General features: G+C 41.4%; 3 protein-coding genes across 3 annotated transcripts; 2 read left to right on the top strand and 1 right to left on the bottom strand.

The window, feature by feature from the left end:
- Nucleotides 1–7587: 7587 nt before the first annotated feature.
- Nucleotides 7588–10575, top strand: BDB00DRAFT_835780 (sulfate transporter family-domain-containing protein). The gene is made up of 4 exons (XM_053124423.1): nucleotides 7588–7952; nucleotides 8030–8128; nucleotides 8238–8936; nucleotides 9022–10575. Exons 1-4 carry the CDS (start codon nucleotides 7736–7738, stop codon nucleotides 10398–10400), a joined length of 2394 nt encoding a protein of 797 aa, XP_052977141.1. The 5' UTR covers nucleotides 7588–7735; the 3' UTR covers nucleotides 10401–10575.
- A 1523-nt stretch (nucleotides 10576–12098) lies between these two features.
- Nucleotides 12099–14242, top strand: BDB00DRAFT_874879 (mate-domain-containing protein; the record flags this gene model as incomplete). The annotated part of the gene is made up of 10 exons (XM_053127272.1): nucleotides 12099–12132; nucleotides 12225–12383; nucleotides 12473–12547; nucleotides 12651–12771; nucleotides 12840–12985; nucleotides 13098–13343; nucleotides 13406–13507; nucleotides 13634–13709; nucleotides 13774–14011; nucleotides 14129–14242. The coding sequence occupies 10 exons, from the start codon at nucleotides 12099–12101 to the stop codon at nucleotides 14240–14242; spliced, it is 1311 nt and encodes a 436-aa protein (XP_052977142.1).
- Nucleotides 14243–14697: 455 nt separating this feature from the next.
- On the bottom strand, nucleotides 14698–17526 carry BDB00DRAFT_874880 (uracil phosphoribosyltransferase-domain-containing protein; the record flags this gene model as incomplete). Its single annotated transcript, XM_053127273.1, has 17 exons — nucleotides 14698–14880; nucleotides 14970–15041; nucleotides 15111–15164; nucleotides 15267–15389; nucleotides 15469–15553; nucleotides 15632–15720; nucleotides 15816–15986; nucleotides 16070–16138; nucleotides 16215–16264; nucleotides 16344–16386; nucleotides 16482–16626; nucleotides 16721–16795; nucleotides 16917–17018; nucleotides 17102–17135; nucleotides 17224–17267; nucleotides 17381–17392; nucleotides 17483–17526. 17 exons carry the CDS (start codon nucleotides 17524–17526, stop codon nucleotides 14698–14700), a joined length of 1395 nt encoding a protein of 464 aa, XP_052977143.1.
- Nucleotides 17527–19388: the final 1862 nt, after the last annotated feature.

Here is a 19388-nt window from a genome sequence, read left to right on the forward strand (position 1 = left end):
GACAACGCCGCATTTCGACGCGAATTTCGAATGACCAGGAACACGTTTGAGGCACTGTACGATCTCATCAAGGATGACCGCGTCTTCAACAAAAACGAAAGGAAAATGCGACAGACACCTGTTCGAATTCAGTTGGGAATCGCATTATACCGATTCGGTCACTTGTCGCGCGATCTTGATGATGTGGCTTCAAGATATGGTTTCGGCAAGGGCACAGTTGCTCTCTTCACGGACAGGGTAATTCATGCATTACTGAAGCATATCAAGGAATTCGTATTCTGGCCCAATGAGGACGAGCGCAGCCAACTGAAGAACGATCTTCGCGATATCAAAGACCTCGCATTCAAAGAATGCATTGGTATTGTTGACGGCACTGATGTTGTGTTGCAATACAAGCCAAGTTGGCAAGGCGAACAATTCTTCACGAGAAAGAAAAGATATGCACTTAATCTGCAGATCGTTTGTGATATCAACGATCGGATCCGTTACTTCTCTGCTGGTGAAACAGGGAAGGTACACGACTCGCGCGCTTTCCGTAAAAGTATGATGGGAAAGAATTTGGATTCATTCTTTGATGAATCTGAATACATTCTTGGCGATGCGGCTTACCCTCTGTCACCGCGTCTTGTCACACCATATAAAGGGGAGGCACGACAGATCCCGGAAAATCTTCAGTTCAATCGAAAGTTGTCGTCTGTACGAGGTACGTTGTATTATTACGAATTTGTAATTTGTTCACGTATTCTTGTGTGTTGAGCCATTTTCTTTTGATCTACTTTGTGTATAGTGGAGGTTGAACGCACGATCGGGTTTTTGAAGAACAGATGGCAAAGCTTGAAATGTCTACCAATCATGATCAGAAGCAAACATGATTATAAGCGATGCATGAACTGGATTGCTGTTTGTTGTCTGCTGCACAATTTTGTGCAAAACGTGAAAGATGACGGCTCTTACTTGAGCGTCATTGGTGACCTCCAACGGCGCCGCAATCCAGACGCAGACATGAGCAACGTAAGAGAGCTTCGTCGGACCGGTGATGATGACTTTTGGGGTGATGATGATGAAGGTAACGAGTTCGTTGACACAAGTAGACGTAACAGAGGTCAAATCACCCCAGGCGAAATGATGCGAGTGTACTTGAAGATAGCACTTGGAATCACAGCTCGATAGGCCTTTTTGTTTTTTATTGTAATATTTTAAAACTAAAATCAAAAACAAAACAAACCTACTCTCTCTCTTCTACCCTCCAACACTACTTGCCACACTACTCGCTTCTTCTGTACTCTCCCGTCTCTCCTCTCTTTCTTCTCTCCATATGTACTCTCCCCCATTTTTTTGTTTCAACTCTTCTAATTCAATTGACAGTCGCAAACGTTTTATATATCGCGCGTCGTGTTCATGGTGCAGCCGTTGCATGCGTTCTTCATGTGCCATTTCTTCGCGTCGAGTCTGGGCTCGCATTTTTTCGATCGCAAGGTCCAACTGCTTTTGACGAGTCTTGTGTATTTCAACGTGAAGACGCGAACGTTCAGACATGAAACTCTCAGTAAAATCCATGCTAAAAAAAAGAAAGAAACAAAGGAAATATTCGGTCAATAACAAACATCTGTATATCGTATAGCCCACCGAAATGAGCATTTCAAAAGCTTACGTTTCATCATCCACGTGAAGTCTAGGTCCCGAAGCTTCTCGAACTTCTTCACCAATAGCGTCATCGCCTCGCTGTGATTGATTATCGCTCTCGTCCACTAGCCCACTCAAGCTATCCATTTGGATTTGAGAGTTGGCACCGATGCTGTCGCCGAATATATTCTCGCAATCTTCCCATAGAGGCCACTTAAATTTAACGTAGGCTTTTTTTATATACAGTTTAGTATATACAATGCAATAGGCGTCCTTGTAGATATAATACCACTATATCTGAGCTTACCTTCCCATGTCATATGTGAGTGTAGACCGCCAGGAACACCTTGACCGGACTGGAGATTTTTTTCTCTCGTGTCCTTCTCCCATTTGTCTCGCAACCAATCTACCTTGGTGAGTACTTGTTGTTGTGTGTAAGATGCGGCAAATATGGTCCGGCTGATAGTTGCAGCGGTCGACGACTTGTTTGCAAAAAACCGCTGCTTCCTTTCTGCTACTGCCTTGGCAAGTTTCTTTATATCTTCACTCGTCCAATTGGCTCGTCCTAAAACACATATTCAAACGATAAACAAATGTATTGACGACAACAATTATTAACTAAACAAAAAGAAATGTCCTATACCTGACGTAGTTGTAGTTGGTGCGGTTGCAGAAGGTACTGTTGCTGCTGCGCTTGAAGAGGCTACTGCTGGCGTAGTAGCTGCCGTAGCAGGTACTGATGAAGTTGTTGAATGGCCAGCCATCATAGAATCTGGTACGTGCGTTGCCGATTGTGATCTTGAAGACTGTGCGATTTGCTGGTCACCAGGTGGTATCGATGCTTCTTCGGCCTGCGCGGGCGGTGCTGGCAGCAAAGGCACTCCTCCTGTTTGTGTCTGTGTCATTGGAGAAGGAGGGTAATGAGGAACTTGTGAATATGGGAATGATGGATAAAAAGATGCAGCACCATGCATCACTCCATACGATGGGCTATTTGTCGGTACACTGTTGTCTACGAGGCCGTCCTGCTGCGAACTTGTTTGGGCACTGGTTTGGGGACCATTTTCAGGGTTGTTTGGAATGCGGACACTGAATCGATGTTGTGCCATAATTGATTGATATTTTTGGTACTTACCTTCCGTCACTTACCTGGTCATATTATATATGTTACGTCGAGTGAAACCGGGTGCAAACGGGGCTCAATTGCACGCCGTATATGTACATGAAGGAGAAAAGACGAGTGGTCCATTAGGTCGAGAGTCATGACTGCGCATAAATGAGTAAAAATGAGTGGTTAGTTTGAAAGGAAAAAGATGTTTACCCTGGGAATATACTTACATACATACACTTATTAAAAGAAAGGAAAAGGCCATACGCGATTGATTGGTCAGACTACGGTAGAAACCAGGAACGGGAAGCAATTGGTTAGTATTTTAGTGAAACCGGGAACAGAGAAGTTTTTTCCAAAGCTGATGTAAAAAGACGAAGAACTTGAATGTACAAGAAACGGCATTTACGTATTATATTTTGAACACGAACGAAGATCATTGTCCAACTCCAAATCAAAAATTGTTAAACTGATACAAAATCTTCTATTCAATGTTTATATTAGCATAATCGAAATGTTGTTTGTAGAAACAAAGCCCCAGGTTGTTGTTTGTTTGCTGCTGCCTCAAAAGTTTTTTTATTTTTTGCTGCACTATGAGACAAATTAACGTCAAACAAGATTTTTTGAGTTTTTCTTTTACTTTTTTACATGACATAGCAGAAAAATAGAAAGGTTTATAGTAACCTTAATCAATATGTCCTTATATACTAGTGTTATGCCTTTTATTTCATTCTGATGTGTATAGTTTATTGACGTTTTGTGCTCTTCTTTGCATTAACCGGTGTAATAATTGATCCGTAATGCATTAACCGGTATATTCGTAGGGCCGAGAAACCTACTAAAACAGGTATCTTCAGAAACGTATCTGCATCAAAGACGGTCCAGCTATTTTGCTGAATTTTGCTGGGGGCTTAAAATTCCGCTACCCAATTAAAATTATTTATTTTTTTTGTGAAACCTGTGATATCCCAGGTCCAACCAACTTTGACGAGGCCCATTATATAGAAAATCACTTCGTAGTTCATTACATGAATTTCCCTAAATAAACTAAATCGCCCAAGATACTATACATATAGCATCAAGCACTTAACGCTCCTCTTGCGCTGTTTGGATCATGTTTATCGCATGGAAAAATAATGCAGTACAAACGTACTCATATAGGGCTGCACTTCTGTTTTAATCGTGACCAAGGGCTTTTTGTTATTTATCCAATATAGACATTTTTTAGTTAATTACAGTCATCATTGCACGTCGTTGTACTATCGATTAGTGTCATACCCAATTCTGTATTTATTAGTAACAAAAGAGCTACACATACTACATTTTTCAAGGGAGTAATTGATTAGTCGAAGGTAAACCTTCTTTAAATACAAGTAAACTACCATCAAATACTATGTGGCTGCTATGATAAGATTGAAATACTGCTCCCTGGTTCATTGCCGATGTGGTGCTGACAGCAAGCTATTTAAAATAAAACCGTATCTGCACGTACGTTTTTTTGCTGTCAAACAAAAGCCTTGGATATATCATATATTTATGATATGCAATGCAATCATGTTTATACACAGAGGAACGTGCATATGTATAATGGTCATATGGTATTCTTTTACAAGCTTCCATAACTGCCTACATACTTTCCATATAGCTCAACATCGCTGTACATATAATTGATTGATCTTGATTTGTGAAAACATGCTACAAGTGGCAGTCATACAAAAGGCAGTAATTCGTAGGATAGTGCCGCAGCTCAAGAGTGCTCGCGCGGGAGTGAGTATTTGGTTTTCTTTCCCGGTCTTTATCAATTGGCTCCATTTTGTATCGGCTTTTTTGAGACTTAGGGTAACATTCGATTTTGAAATTCGAGACCCGCCAGAAGTAACTGTATACATATAATGCTAACCTTTGTTGTTAGTTGTCACCGATAAAACCGTGATACACTAGAGTGTATTGTGTGAGGCGCTTAACTTGATGCGATTATATATCGGATTACCACCAGCAACTACCCTTTCATAACTTTCTTTCTCCGAGCCCATCATTTTGTTTTATTGATATAGCTGAACATTAGGGGATTCAGGGACCAGTGTAACGTTTCATAGAGAGTTTGTTCACACATGCAGCTGAAGATCAACCCAGTTGGCTGACGAACGGTTGATAGTATAGGCGATGTGAATAATATCTATAACTTAGTGTTGATGTTTGTTCAGAGTTAAGACGACGACAATGAATGTTGAGAACGTCTAGAAACCTTAGAAGGCCGCATAACGAATATATCTATTTAAAGAAACCCGAAATGCGCTAAACAAGCTTTGATCGACAATAAGCTAGGGCGTTAGGCGAAGATAGAGTACTTGATTTTTGTTGGATCAAAAAGATATCGATCTTTTTTTTGCCTTTTACCCAAAAAACATCGATGTCCGACTAGAAGAAAAAAAAACACATCATTACCATGAGCGTCATCGCCATGCAGCACGCGTAGTGCTCACACAGGACGGCATGATAATAGTGTGGTTGGCATTGGAAAATCTCACTTTCCTCTCGCACACACACGCCATAGTGTCAAACTCAGCAAACTCTAATGGCTGCACCGATGAAGTCAGTAATAATAACTGCTGATAACATTTTCCTTATTGAGATTCAAGTATAAGTTTTTAATCATACAGCGGACAAAGATAAATGCTAGTATCTTACTGGTTCTCGCCCTAAGTCGACGTGGGAAGTGTGTATCAGAAGGGGAAAGGAAGAGCGAGAACGGAATAGAATAGCTGAATATCATTTTGGCGGGAGGAACAGTTCAGAGCCTTTTTTCTTTTGGGAAAAGTGAGATATGATAGCGCAACATCACACTTGCTGTAATATGTATGTAAGGTATGACATCGTTTATTTGTTGCATTTTCTTCATGGACATACATTACATTACATATCTTTAGCCACTCACGCCCTCGTGGACTTTTCCTGTTTCCCGTTTCTGCAAGTATAATGCTTCATATGTTGTTATCCTATGATCATAACAATAACAGTAGCAATGGTAGCAGAGCTTCCCACAAGGTCAGTGCAGACTGCAGGTAGAGAGACTTGGTTCACAGCTCTATAGCTGAGTTGATCTTTGACTTTTTGTAATCATCAACAAAAATTCTACAACAATTAATATGATCTTATTGATTATCACGCCCTTTTCGCATTTGCCTGAAACTGTCTATTTCTCCGATAGAGGTGAGTGAGTGTATGTGTGTTGTGTGTGTGTACACAAGCTTGTCGTATGTATGTCATTCCAAGTTTAAGGAAAAGGAAATCGTTTTGACAATAAGCTTTTCATAAGCAATGAACCTTTGCGGAATGCGGCTTTCTGCTGTTGTTTCCCGAATTAAAACTTTTTTTTTCTGAAAGTGAGGAGGCTGAATTTTGTTGGAGATAACAAAGTAAGTTTAAGATTAAAGTTTTTGTGCTACCAAATGATGGCATACGTAATGCATGACCCACAGCAAAGACAAACAACAAAAATTTAAGCTTAATTTTGGTCATGCGGTTGACGGAGCAGGAAAAAGCAACAACGACAGGAAGTAGGTGCTGATGATAGTGTGGTGAAGCAATGATGCGCCCTGTAAAGTATTGAGCCAGAGGACTTCCAGCTAAAAGAAAAGTAAATAATGCAGGCCTGTAATTGTTTGGCACACGTTTACCGGGAATAGCATCATCATCGTCATAGCCACCGCACATAGTATGGCCTTTTGCATACTAGTTAAAATCATTATATGAGCTCATCACCAACGAATATAAAAGGGGTTGTCGTGAGCTTGCAAGGCAATAGCACTATTTCTTTCTCATGCTCCATGGAATATACATATGTTATCACTCTTTGTATAAGCCTGTATGCGTAGCTACTAGTTTAGCGTGAGCAATAATATGTTTGTTGAGCTCATTATCGCCTTGTCGTGGTACGGTGAATCAGGCACACAGGTAGACAACCCACATTCATGGAAATGGTGTTCTTTCTTTTCCTTTATAATAGGATCGATGCTAGTAGCAGGAGACATTGATGCAAGTAATACAGTGCATCAGGCTACTTGTCAGTGATGGAAAATGAAGAAGAAGTACACTTAGAAATCCGTCCATGAGATCTAATAAAAATCATAATCAGGAACGTTCCCAATGTTCCTCCTTCTATTATCATCTGCAGCAGCAGCAACATTGTCATCAAGCACATCACGGGAAGAAGGTGCTAGATGTTTACGTTCTCTGATACTAGTGAGATGCTGATGATGTAACTCGCTCTTTGACCACCTTACAAACTATTTGGGATCATGTGCATAGAATAGTGCAACGCGAGTCCTAAGTTATGAAAAACTTGACATTGGTCAAGAAGAAACCTGCATTAAAGGAGTAGTAGCTACAAGCAGGTTGTAGGTGGTGGCGATGTATCAATAAATGGCAAAAATCTGGGGTATACAAAGTCTTATACGGTCTTCGTGTTTGCGAACAAGCGTACAAACTTTTTCTCAGGCAGCAAATAAAGGAGGTGGGAGGCCATTGTCGAACATGTCCAAAACAGGTAACCTTTCAATAGCCTTTTTCTCCGGGTAACCGCCAGCAGTCTACTTAGTGCAGAAGTTCAGCTTTTAATATGAGAACGCAAAGCTTGCATCGATGCATGTATGTACTGGAGGGGCTGATGTGGAGAATGCATCGCATTGGCATGGCGGGAAGAGGGGGACTAGACCCAATCATGGACCGTATCGAATGTTAGTCGATAATTGAACGCGCGCCTCTGTCAGTTGTTTCAGACGACTGGTTCAATGCCACGCGACAACGAGATGAGTGAGAAACCAAAGACATCGTGGAGTATAAAATGACGGCCGTTGGATCGATAATTTTTTCTTTTCTTTCAATTTATCACATCCATCTTTTCTTCCTTTTTACTGCCGTTATCCGCACTTTTCGTATATTGGTTGCTACGCACACTCTCTCTCCTTGCTCCCAGCAACCTATCAAGCAAACCGTATCATCACCATGTCAACGACGGCTTACGTCGACAGCCCTCCACCCAACTACATACACCAAGTGCGATCTGAATTTCGGCGATTCCCGGATCATGCTCGATCGTACTTCTCGGACATGCTGCCAATCATCAACTGGCTGCCTAAGTACAATCTGCTGTGGTTGTGGGGTGATCTCATTTGTGGAATTACTATTGGCGCCGTTGTTGTCCCACAGAGTATGGCGTATGGTAAGCATCTCATTGGTTGGTTCATTTGACACTTTTTTATCCACTTTTCCCGCTGACTTTCTTGTGTTACAATAAAGCCAAAATCGCCTCCCTCCCGCCGGAATATGGTCTCTACTCCAGCTTCGTTGGCGTGGTCATATACATGTTCATGGGCACTTCCAAAGATATCAGTATTGGTAAGTAAATGTTGCTGAGCGATGCAAGAGTTAAAAGAAATTCACCATCATGCATAACCCTAACTCTGTCTCAATTATTTGTGGGTGGGGGTTTGTTTGTTGGCTGCAGGCACTAGTGCGATTATGTCTCTGCTGTTTAGTCAGATTTTCCTTGGCATCCAAGCAACGCCTGAGTTTCAATCTGGCGAATGGACCACGCATCAGTTTGCCGTCACTATGGCGCTGTTCGCAGGCATCATTTCGCTAGGCCTAAGCGTGCTACGACTGGGCATCCTTTTTCATTTCATTTGCCAACCCGCCGTTGCTGGGTTCATGGCCGGCAGTGGCTTGACCATCGTCATCAACCAGTTCAGCAAAATATTCGGCGTCTCTAACATCAACACAAGCGAGGCCCCCTATCTTGTTTTCGGCAAGACTCTGATCAACTTGAACCACAGCACCGTCGATGCCATATTTGGCGTGCTATCACTTATTTGGTTATATGGCGTCCGCTACCTTTGCCAGTATCTGACCAAACGCTATCCACAACATGCCCGCAAATTTTTCTTTTTCAACATTAGCCGCAACGTTGTCGTTATCGTTTTTACAACGTTCTTGTCGTGGCTTATCAATCACTTTGGCCACTACGAAACTAGCCCCTTTGGTATCCTCGGTCCTGTACCAGCCGGGTTTCAAAATATGGGAGTTCCGGAAATCGACTCTGGACTGGTGGCCGAGATCATGCCCAACATCCCTAGTGTGGTGACCCTTCTTATCATGGAACACTGTTCCATCGCTACCAGTCTGGGCAAACAGTCTGATTATCGAAGTAAGTCCAGAGATTGCATCCGTTGAGAATATCCCCTTTTTTCTATGAGAGTAAACACTAAATGCATATGTACGATTATTTTTAGTCAATGTGAATCAGGAAATTATGACCATTGGATTAACCAATATCTTTGGCTCCTTTTTCTCTGCATACCCTTCGACTGGAAGTTTCTCACGTTCGGCCGTTACCTCCAAGTCTGGGGCTAGAACACCGTTGACCAACATCTTCGTAGCCATCATTGTCGTCTTAGCGCTTTATGCATTTACACCTGCATTCCAATATATACCCAATGCTAGCCTTGCTGCAATTATTGCGCATGCTGTGACCGATCTGATTGTGGGCCCCTCCGTCTGGCGTCGTTTTTGGCGCTATCATCCATCCGAACTCGTCATTTTTGCAGCTGCATACATCATTGCATTGTTCACGCGCATTGATATTAGTGTTTATGTACCCGTCGGCCTGTCATTGATTGTGCAGCTCTACCGAAGTGCGCGCCCTGAATATGCAATCCTTGGCCGCGTGGCGATGAACCCTGCTTGTGACAGCGAAAAAAAGGATGCCATTCAAACTGACTATGACGAACTGGCCGACTGCAGGTTCTTTTCCTTTACTCATCCGACTCTGGGCCATTGCGTTCGGCCCATCGCCCCTGGCATTGTGGCGTTCCAACCGCGCGAGAACATGCTGTTTGAAAACTCCGTGTACTACTCTGAAAAGCTGTTGGATGAAGTTCAGAGTACCACGCAGCGTGGTAAACCGCTTGCTGAAAAGATAGGCGACCGGCCTTGGAACGATACAGGCGATACGGAAAAGGGACCGGACAAGCCATTGCTTCGTGCCATCATCATTGATATGACTGGAGTGCATCAAATGGATTATTCGGCCGCAGAGGACCTGAAGGCAACAGTAAAACAGGTCGATCGGTACTCTGGCAGGTCAATCCCATGGTTGTTTGTACTGAACGACTCGATGGCTGTCCGCAAAGGGTTACTGTATGCGGGATTCGGCACCCAACGACGCAAGGTTGGTGGTCCTTTCCGCTCGGATCTCCCGAAAAAGAAGAAACAAAACAATGCCGGGGACAACAACAGCAGCAGCGAATCTGGAGACGAGAACGCTGGATCGGATGATAGCAAAGATCCAGGCAAAGCTCAGCAGCAAGTAATCGAGGATATTTACAAGCACCATAGTTCCAGTAAAAACAATAACAGCGACGCTGCCGTGTCGTCCGACGATTGTGATTCGAGCTGCTGGTCCAACCAACAACGCTGTAACTGTGATACCATTAGTCATGTCGACGATGTATATCCCTACTTTTTTGTCACTATGCGCGATGCTGCTTGTGCCGCCTATGTCTGCAATCTCGATATTCCTTCATCTATTGCATCTGAACACGCGCCTTCGGTTATAGACGAGGAAAAGGGACATAGTCAGCATCAGCAGCAGCATCAGGAGCAGCATTAGTGTATATTCTTCAATTGTTTTGCTTTATTCCCAATACCGCAAGTTTCTGTACATAATCATTTCATTCTGTCTCCTCCCTTCTTGTTCTTATACGTAGATTATACATACTTCTTCTATTCATCTGTTCTTTTTTTCTATTATAATATACAGTATTGCTTCTTTTTTTCTATCAGACACAGTAAATCATGTTTCACAAAATGTGTAGTAAGGAATTGAACAGTTCACAACTGATCTCAAGTATTAGCTATTGTGCGCACTCTTGCGTTTCGTGGCCAATTCAGCTGCTCATACAATGGTGAGAATAATTGGGAGGAGTGTCGCTGGTACATATTTGCCTATATGCAGCGATTTGTTAAGAGCCATATTATATCATGTGGTCAAATGTTTGCATAGTAAAATAATAACCTCCACAATGCGCGCTTCTTCAAGACACTCTTGATACTGGTTGCCGGTCGATATAAGTCGACACAAAGAGCTATGATAGCAAGTCGAAGCCCCTTAGGCATTGATAATACAGTGGAAATCGTGCTGTGAGCTAGATGGGACGATTTGCTTCTCTAATACTGTACTAGCAGATGACATATCCGTGTAAGCAGTACTTTTCTGTGGTAACCGGGTGCTGATCCACTCTGCAGTTTGTTTTCTGGCATCCGGCCTATTTTAAAATAATAGTATGATAAGAGGGAATCGTGATCACCATATAGAAAAATAGACGGCATACAACGGTGAGCATTGAAGGAAAGATACACTTTAATCTGATTGTTCATCTCCTGCAGATGCATTGGCAATAGTTAATGTATACGAGAAGTTGTCATCGATGTATACATATCAGCAGCGATATAGTGTGGTACAGATAAATTTCATGCCTGGATCGCCAATCCTTTTGTATACCGACATATTCACCCACACGCGCCATTCCTTAACATGAATATCGTCTTTACTCTCCTTTCTTTATTATATCCGTGATGATGATATAATTGGACCAGACTTAATACAAGGTGGTATAATGATCAAGATGATGCTCATCAGATGCTATATCTTGATACTCAAATCAATATAAAACCAGGGTGAAGGAAGCACCCTTTTCTATACCAGAGTCGTCAGATTCAATGTAACCTAGATCTCGGATAAGATTGATTTCCCTAACCCGATTTGTAACCAAACGAAGGAGTGGTGATCAGAATGACAGTGCCGCACAATGAAGCGAGGCAAAAGAAATGGATTGTGTCGTATTGTACATACTCCTCCTTTCGCTGCGATGAACGGCACGCAGCTTGTGCCGACCACGTCTTATGTTAGTACTGTCGCTTACACAGTTAGTAAAGTGAAAGCGAGTAGTATTATGACTTGGTTTTGTGTGAAGATGAGTGATCCGAAGGGAAGCCGAAAATGACTGTGCATACCTTACGAGCAAACACACCCAAGCCAAAGAAAGCACGATATTATGTTTACGGATGGGCTATTTATCCGTTTCACCTTTTTTGAGAATTGATCGCAACAGCCAAAGAAGGTTAAACCAAAACGCACACATAAACTTTTGGGTTTCTTTTTGTGGATGTGTGTTGCTCCCGCACTCCACTTTTCTTTTCATTCTCTTTCCCATTGTACAGCTCTTATTGCTCACCACCAATCAAAAAACCATGCAAATTTGAACACTATCGCTTGCCTCATGGCGAAATCGCGCTCTCGGAAGCAATAATGAAGAGACGACTCGTTTACTACCCAAGAAATCGTATTCTCCAATATCCAATGGTACACTAGGAAAAGGCGGTGCTCTTTATGACTCTCCAAAAAATGCTAACAGTGTCAATTTCTACAAACTAGACCTCAACAAGAAGCAACAGGATTACTCCTGGCAGCAGGATCTCAAAGAGGAGGCCCTGTCCATCCTGAATTACACTTGGCCATTGCTCATCACCTTTGTTATTGGCAAAGGCATGGGGTTGGTGGATGTCTGGTTTTTAGGACGATTGGGATCGGAAGGTACACCATGTGCTTATTCACGAAGTTGCATGAACGCGAGAAGGAGGAATTTTTTCCGCTAATACTGTAGCGCCGTTAAACTTTTGCAGTAATGGCTATTGTGAGCCTCGGAAATCTTTGGTCAATAGTAGCCGGCTTAGCTTTTGGGAACGGCCTCTTGACAGGTAAAATAATGTAATGCGAATACTGCTCACGGAAAAACTCGGTGAAACGACATAATGGTGCAACATATTTAAGCTTAGAGATTTGATACATACGTATGTTTAGCCATCGATACACTAGTGTCTCAGGCATTCACCGGTGCTACCGACTCAAGGACACTGGGCATTATTTTACAGCGCGGCATTGTCATTATGGGATTTCTAGCAGTGCCAATTATACTCCTTTGGTACGTTCAAATAAATCCCTGTGTATGGATTGTTTGTTTATTCTTACTGACCCATAATTATCAATTAGGACCTATACCGAGTCTATCCTCACACATGTCATGAAACAAGAGCAGCATTTGGCACATCTCACCCAGTCCTATATTTATGTATGCATGCTCCTTGTTTATCCGATATTTATATCTACAGCGATCCGTAAATTCTTACAAAGCCTTGGTACTTTTTCTCAATAACAACATCGTTACCATGGTCACTGTGTCGTACAACAAACAATAACAACAGAAAACGCTAACAACAAAACCTTTTCTCGCTTCTTATATATATTCAGGTCACATGCGTGTTACCATGATGATGGTTATAGCTATCTTTCCATTGAATTGTCTTTCCAATGTTTTGCTCCTTCATGTGCTCGATCTAGGATATATGGGTGCTGCTTTACATTTTGCATTTTTCCATGGCATCATTTTGGCCGTTTACTTCATCGTTTTGTCGTTTGGCACTAGATTCTGGAGCGCTTACTGGCCTGGGTGGAGTGTACGGGCACTTGATAGCTGGGAGCCGTTCTTGAAGCTTGGTAAGTCTACTTCTACATGCTATATACAATTCGTCGTTCTCTACATTTTCGTGATGATTAAGCCAAAACGAAAATCTTAAATTTTAACTTTATCTATTCAAGTATTCCCGGTATGCTCAGCGTGGCAACTGAATGGGCCTTTGAAGTGTGCGCGTTGTTGACAGGTAATAAACAAAAGACATATGGGACGATAACATTTTCTTTATGTCGTAACCATCCAGTATGAGGAGATATACGATATATCAGTCCACAATAACTCAATAAGCTACGATTATGTACGTTTGACACAGGTGCATTAGGAAAGACAAGTTTGGCAGGACAAGCCATTGTCCTGTCAGTGAACGCGGTACTCATAATGATCCCTTCGTAAGTTTAGCATAATGTGTTATCTGAGAGTTGTATCCCTGTTTTGACAATCAACATATTTTAGTGCGCTATCCAGTGCTGTTGGTGTCCGCATAGGCCACCACGTCGGAGCAAATAGGCCATGGAAAATTCAGACATGCTTTACCTTATCCGTTCTCATGGGCTGCATTGTCGTATTATGCAACGCATCTTTTATGTTATTGTTGAAACACCAGATCGCCGCGCACTTTTCGATGGATGAAGAGGTCATCCAAGCAGCCGAAGACCTGATGCCTGTCGCCGTTTTGTCACACATTTTCACGGTATGTACGGGTTTTTTTGAGCCCTATTATTCCATATACAATAAGCGTCCTGACAGTTGTACAGTACAGGATTATGTGGAAGCTCACACACTAACTGTTATATATTACATACAATAGGGATTAAGCTCTGTGTTTTCAGCTACACTTAATGCCCTAGGCAAACAATCAATAGTGGCTGCGTCCAACCTTTCATCCTATTACATGGTCGGTTACCATTCGGGCTGTGGATGACTTACTGCTATGACTGGGGATTGGTTGGCATATGGTCTGGCGTGACAATGGCCGGTTTTATTAAATGCGTGGGCGAAGGTGCTGTCTTACTCTTTTGTATCGATTTCGAATTAGAATGTCGGAAAAGTAGTCGACGAATTGGCACACAAGACATCAATCCAACTATACCTACTTCATCTCCTGTCACTACAGCCCCTACTATCAAGTCATACACGATAACACCATCCCTTGTCAATAATTAACCTTCCACATATAATTAGTTGACGCAATTACTTCTACCAATCCACAATTTTTACACGTTAGAAAGGTCGATTTGACTACTAGTGCTGTTACTATAACATGATCCAATACTGTATATTCCAACTCTTGTTACCATTACTTTCCCAAATACAATATTTAAAACATTCATATATGTAGAGCTATACAAAGCTGAGCATATATGTTGACGTCATGCTTTAATCGTCTTCTGTACCAAAGTATCGATCACCAAAGTTGCCGATGCCCGGCTCAATGTACAATGTTTCTTTTGATAAAACAGGATCAACCATCGAAGTGACAATTTTGACACGAGGAAAGGCTTTTGCAATGACGTTTAGGCCCACTGGGGCAGCGAGGAATACGGTGAGAATGATATGATTCTACAAGGAAACGTAGTTGCATGTAAGAGAAAAGTCAACAATGTACATGTTGTAAAGTGCAAATTGCAAAGTTATCAATGCAATAATACCTCAGGAACCTCATGATCTAACAGCACTCGGATAGCCATTAACCCAGCCGCACCAGTACCAATGGTTGCATCCTAAAACAGCAGAATAAGCAAGTCATTAGAGGATATTGTAAAGCGCAGAGAGATTGAGCAAGCTCATACCATTAGAATAACGTAATGATCTTTAACATCCGCCGGGAGTTTACAATAATGAAGCTATTTTGAAGCAAATGAGAAAACGCACGAACGAGCCTGACGAAAATTGCATTATGTACACTCCTCGCAACCGCCGCTATAGTTTAGATTACGACAACTTACCTGCGGCTCACCAGTACTTGGATCAGTTTGGATCAAAATCTTGCCTATTACGGCGTCATTGTACACGCGACGTAAACCCGTTTCCATTGTTCCACCCGCACGCAAAATAGAAACGCCACAAAGCTATTTGTTTTTTCCCATCAGTGAGACATCCATTGTAGGGAAAGATGCAGTCCCTCGTTCCTTTTAAATCCTTGTTTACCTTTTGTTGGAATACCATACCATCGTATTCTGCTTCAACGGGTGTGGTCACGGTAGTCTTTTCAAACGGTAATAAGTTGAAGGCTCTGATTTTTTGAATGTGCATTCTCCTTTATATAAGTAAAGCAAGCTTTATATCCCCTTCGATTACTTCTAGGACTTACGCTTCGACAATGATGGTTGACAGTCGTTCGGCATAAAAGACAAATTCGTCTCTTGGAGTAGTTCTATTACGTAGAATTGTATGCATACCCTTCAATTTTAATGTAAAATTGATCAGTTTCTTCTTACACATTTAATGTTATGATGAGCTACATCGACTGCAATTGTCGTATCAAGACTACTAACCTTAATTTGATTTGTTTCGGGCAAAACCATCACGTCCGGTGGAACTGCATCGTCAATAGGCGTGTTAGCGAGATCCCACCGTAAATGCATTCGACGTTCTGTCAACTCTCGTTGAACATGCTTAGTAATCAAATCGATAGCTACAACATTTTCAAGACCTCTTGGAATGATCTAGAGGCACTCGCATTATTTTTCAAATCTTCTTGTTACTTGTCCTTCTGTCTCTCAAAATAATACAATTTTAGAAAACTTACAACGTCTGCGTATTTAACCGTAGGCTGTATATAGTCGTCAAATGCCGGCTTGACAAATCGTGTATATTGCTAGTAAATGGTTTTCGGTTGGATATCTATTTACATTCTGCAAATTCTTTTTAATTCTTGCATCATCCCGGCTTACCTGTAGTACTCCTTGTAAATCTCGTCCTCTTTCAGCGATATCACGCTGCACTGATTAAAGAAGTATCATTTTTTTAAGCATTTGGATCTGAAAAAAGAATTTGCTAATATAGACGTTTGGCATACTTACATCGTCTAGCCAATCGAATATCAGCATCCGTATCCACAAAAATCTATATGCGCGCAAATAAAATCAGCCAGTCGCCAAAAAGAATATAGGTTTCACATTTACTAGCAATTTCTCGATGCCTTTCCCATCATTTTGTACCTTTAAATCCATCAGATCCCTGATCTTCTTATTGTATAGTCCATAGATGCCCTCAAAGATGATTACATTCGCACCATAAATCGTAGTAGTTTTGTCAGTTCGTGCATGTAAAGAAAAGTCATAGTTGGGTATCTGAACAGATTTGCTGCAATCACGATGAAGAAGAAAGTGATGTTGCTTATAAGAATCATGTTTCTACTGTTAAACTAAGAGTAGTTGGATGGAAAGCGGTCACTGACCCGTGCTTGAGCTTGCATAGCGCGTCAAATAGTAGGTCATAATCGATTGATGACGGATGATCGAAATTCCAATTACTACATTTCAATATGATTTACACCACAGCGATATAAGTTCCTTATTTTAATATTTCAATCTAGTAACTGAGCGCTCATGTACGATATCCATAAACAAACGGATAGAACTTTATCTTCTTACTTTTCATGTGCAAGTTTACTTTGTTCCGGCTTCAATACGTTGTAAAACGAATCCATCGAGACAATGACGACCCACGGAACGTTAAGATTTTTTAAAATTCGCCTATGTTTGAAGCATTTTATTTAGACTCACTACTTTTGCTTTCTTCACATTATTTGAGAACACAAAAAAAAGGCTACACTCACTCAGCAACACTCGTCTTTCCGCTAGCACTACCACCTACATGAATACGTACAAAGCATCAAGCTATTTATTAGGCGAATTTGCGTTGTCTGGTTTTCATTATTATTATCGTTGTTATACACACCGGCTACACCAATCACGTAACTTTTCGTCACAGTGCCATCAGCACTGCAAGTATGAAGTACAAATTCATTTTGAGTAGCGTTCTTTTTTTTTCCTCAATTTGCAAATGAAAATCTCGAGTGTGCTTTAACAACGAGCATGAACCAGCATCAACTTACTGATACCACGGACTAAACGTTATCGCAAAAGATGAGACATTGAATAAAAAGAAAAACAATCTCTTTTCTCAAAATTTTATTCTAAAAACTCTTATAATTTACCTTCTTCCGGACGAATTAAGCTTCAAGATTTTCTTGTCACCCATTTGAAGACTGAAATAAGTTCAGGACGTGAGAATCAGAAAGGGGTTACTATGATATCATCATCCCCGCCAACATTTTTTTTCTCGCGGTGATCACTCATGCTGTCCTGTGGCGTGGTTTCAGTTTTGCATTGATTTTATCGGGGAGGGGTGGGGGTAGGACGGTTAAACATTGTTTGCAGCTATCTAACCATGATGGATTGACAACCACCACATGGTTTGTCTATACGGCGTGATTGCTGTCGCTGCTTTACATGGAAGCAAAAATTACGAGTCATGATCTTATTATGTGGAGGGTCTTCTCCGCATATTACTACAATCTATATTATATTGTAAGGATAGAAATGACAGCTAGTCATATGACCATGCACAATTAACCGTGTTCGCTCAAACAACATGTCTTGATCTATTAGCGACGGTCTATTGTTATGGGTCAATTGCTTCCACGGGACAGCGACACCATCTATCATCACAATTGCAGCTATACTCAGTGTATACTTTTAGACTTTCAGCGGATTAATCCTCGAAAAAAATTATCGGCCGTGAAAAGTTGACCTAAAGCTTTTGGATATCTCAAGCCTGGGTAGAAATGTAAAGCTATAGGATGGACACCATATATCAAGTTACAAATAAGAATGTTTTTTCTTTTACGGGATTAACATTACGTATAAGCCGTATCTAAGCAGAATTGAAGAATTACCAAGCAGTTAGAACCTTGTCTTTCATATGATCTGGAAGCCTTTTGGAAAATTCGGCTCGTTCTTTTGGTACGAGGTGACTAGGAATTGCTTCAAGCTAGATAGCCCTTTGAGGCCGTCCAAAGCAAGCGATGGAATAAAAGTCATTGTCTTGGTGCTCAGGCGTGAATTACACTCGATGACGGGTTGACTTGAAATAAACCGTTCGTCCAATATTCAATGAGAACGCCTACACTAACTTGTAATTTACACATACGACATGGTGAGTTTTTAGATATGGAACTCCATTTGCCGGCGGGACAGAATCCTAAGGGTTAAAACAAGCTCAATTCAGACACTACATATCAAGGATAGCAACTCAATAAGAGGTGCCGACCGACTTGCTTAAACTTCCAAGCCAGAAATGCCTTTTTGGAAGAGCAATGTAATCGAACCATTATCAGTGTGTGCTCCAACACGAACTATGATGTAGCATGTCAAAATATGTCCTTCATTAACAGTCGACGAGTGTATGTGTGTAGCGAAAAGGCGCAGCCATCTATCCACTTTAGCTCTTCACAAACCTAGCACTTTGTATTTAGCTTCCCCTCCACGAAGATGCTTCATAATGCAAAGAGTTTCGCCTAACTTGACATTTCAAAAACATGGTATCGAGAAAGCCACTCTCAACCTTCTTATTGTTCAGGTATCTCTAATGCAATAGCAAAAGCCTCCAGCACCTAGACTACATTCTCGGTAGAATACTACAACTTGTGTTTTAACTTCGCGCAATACATCAGGTAAAGGATCATTTTTTATACTCCTCAATTACGATTGGGCCAAAGTTAAATCCTCTGTTGTTGGCAGTGTCAATTTTAGCTGGTTGTTGTAACCAATTAAACCCATTGATTTTCTCTGGGAGGTGCAGTTATTGTTGCACGGTGTTGCTCGAGAAGATAGAAAGGAAGGGTTCTTACTCTCTGTGATCACCTTGTTTCTGAGTACTTTGATCTAACCTATGGTAATAACGATTTCAGCTCCGTGTGTTTTTATTAAACTTGCAGCATACTACGTATTACAGTACCTTTACACGTAAAGGCCAATGTACCCACGGTTAAATTTAGAGGTGCCGCTTGCTTCTTCTCCAAAAGAAGATCGTAAAACTTCTTCGACTGGTACGCAGCAGAT

Source organism: Zychaea mexicana, assembly GCF_025766255.1.
Source record: "Zychaea mexicana strain RSA 1403 chromosome Unknown BDB00scaffold_65, whole genome shotgun sequence".
Lineage (NCBI taxonomy): Eukaryota > Fungi > Mucoromycota > Mucoromycetes > Mucorales > Lichtheimiaceae > Zychaea > Zychaea mexicana.

What these genes read in the sequence shown, in the direction of transcription:
- BDB00DRAFT_835780 (XM_053124423.1), top strand. Translation starts at nt 7,736, where the DNA reads ATGTCAACGACGGCTTACGTCGACAGCCCTCCACCCAACTACATACAC. An exon ending in CCCACAGAGTATGGCGTATG is followed by an intron (nt 7,953 to 8,029) that starts GTAAGCATCTCA and finishes GTTACAATAAAG; the next exon opens with CCAAAATCGCCTCCCTCCCG. An exon ending in CAAACAGTCTGATTATCGAA is followed by an intron (nt 8,937 to 9,021) that starts GTAAGTCCAGAG and finishes GATTATTTTTAG; the next exon opens with TCAATGTGAATCAGGAAATT.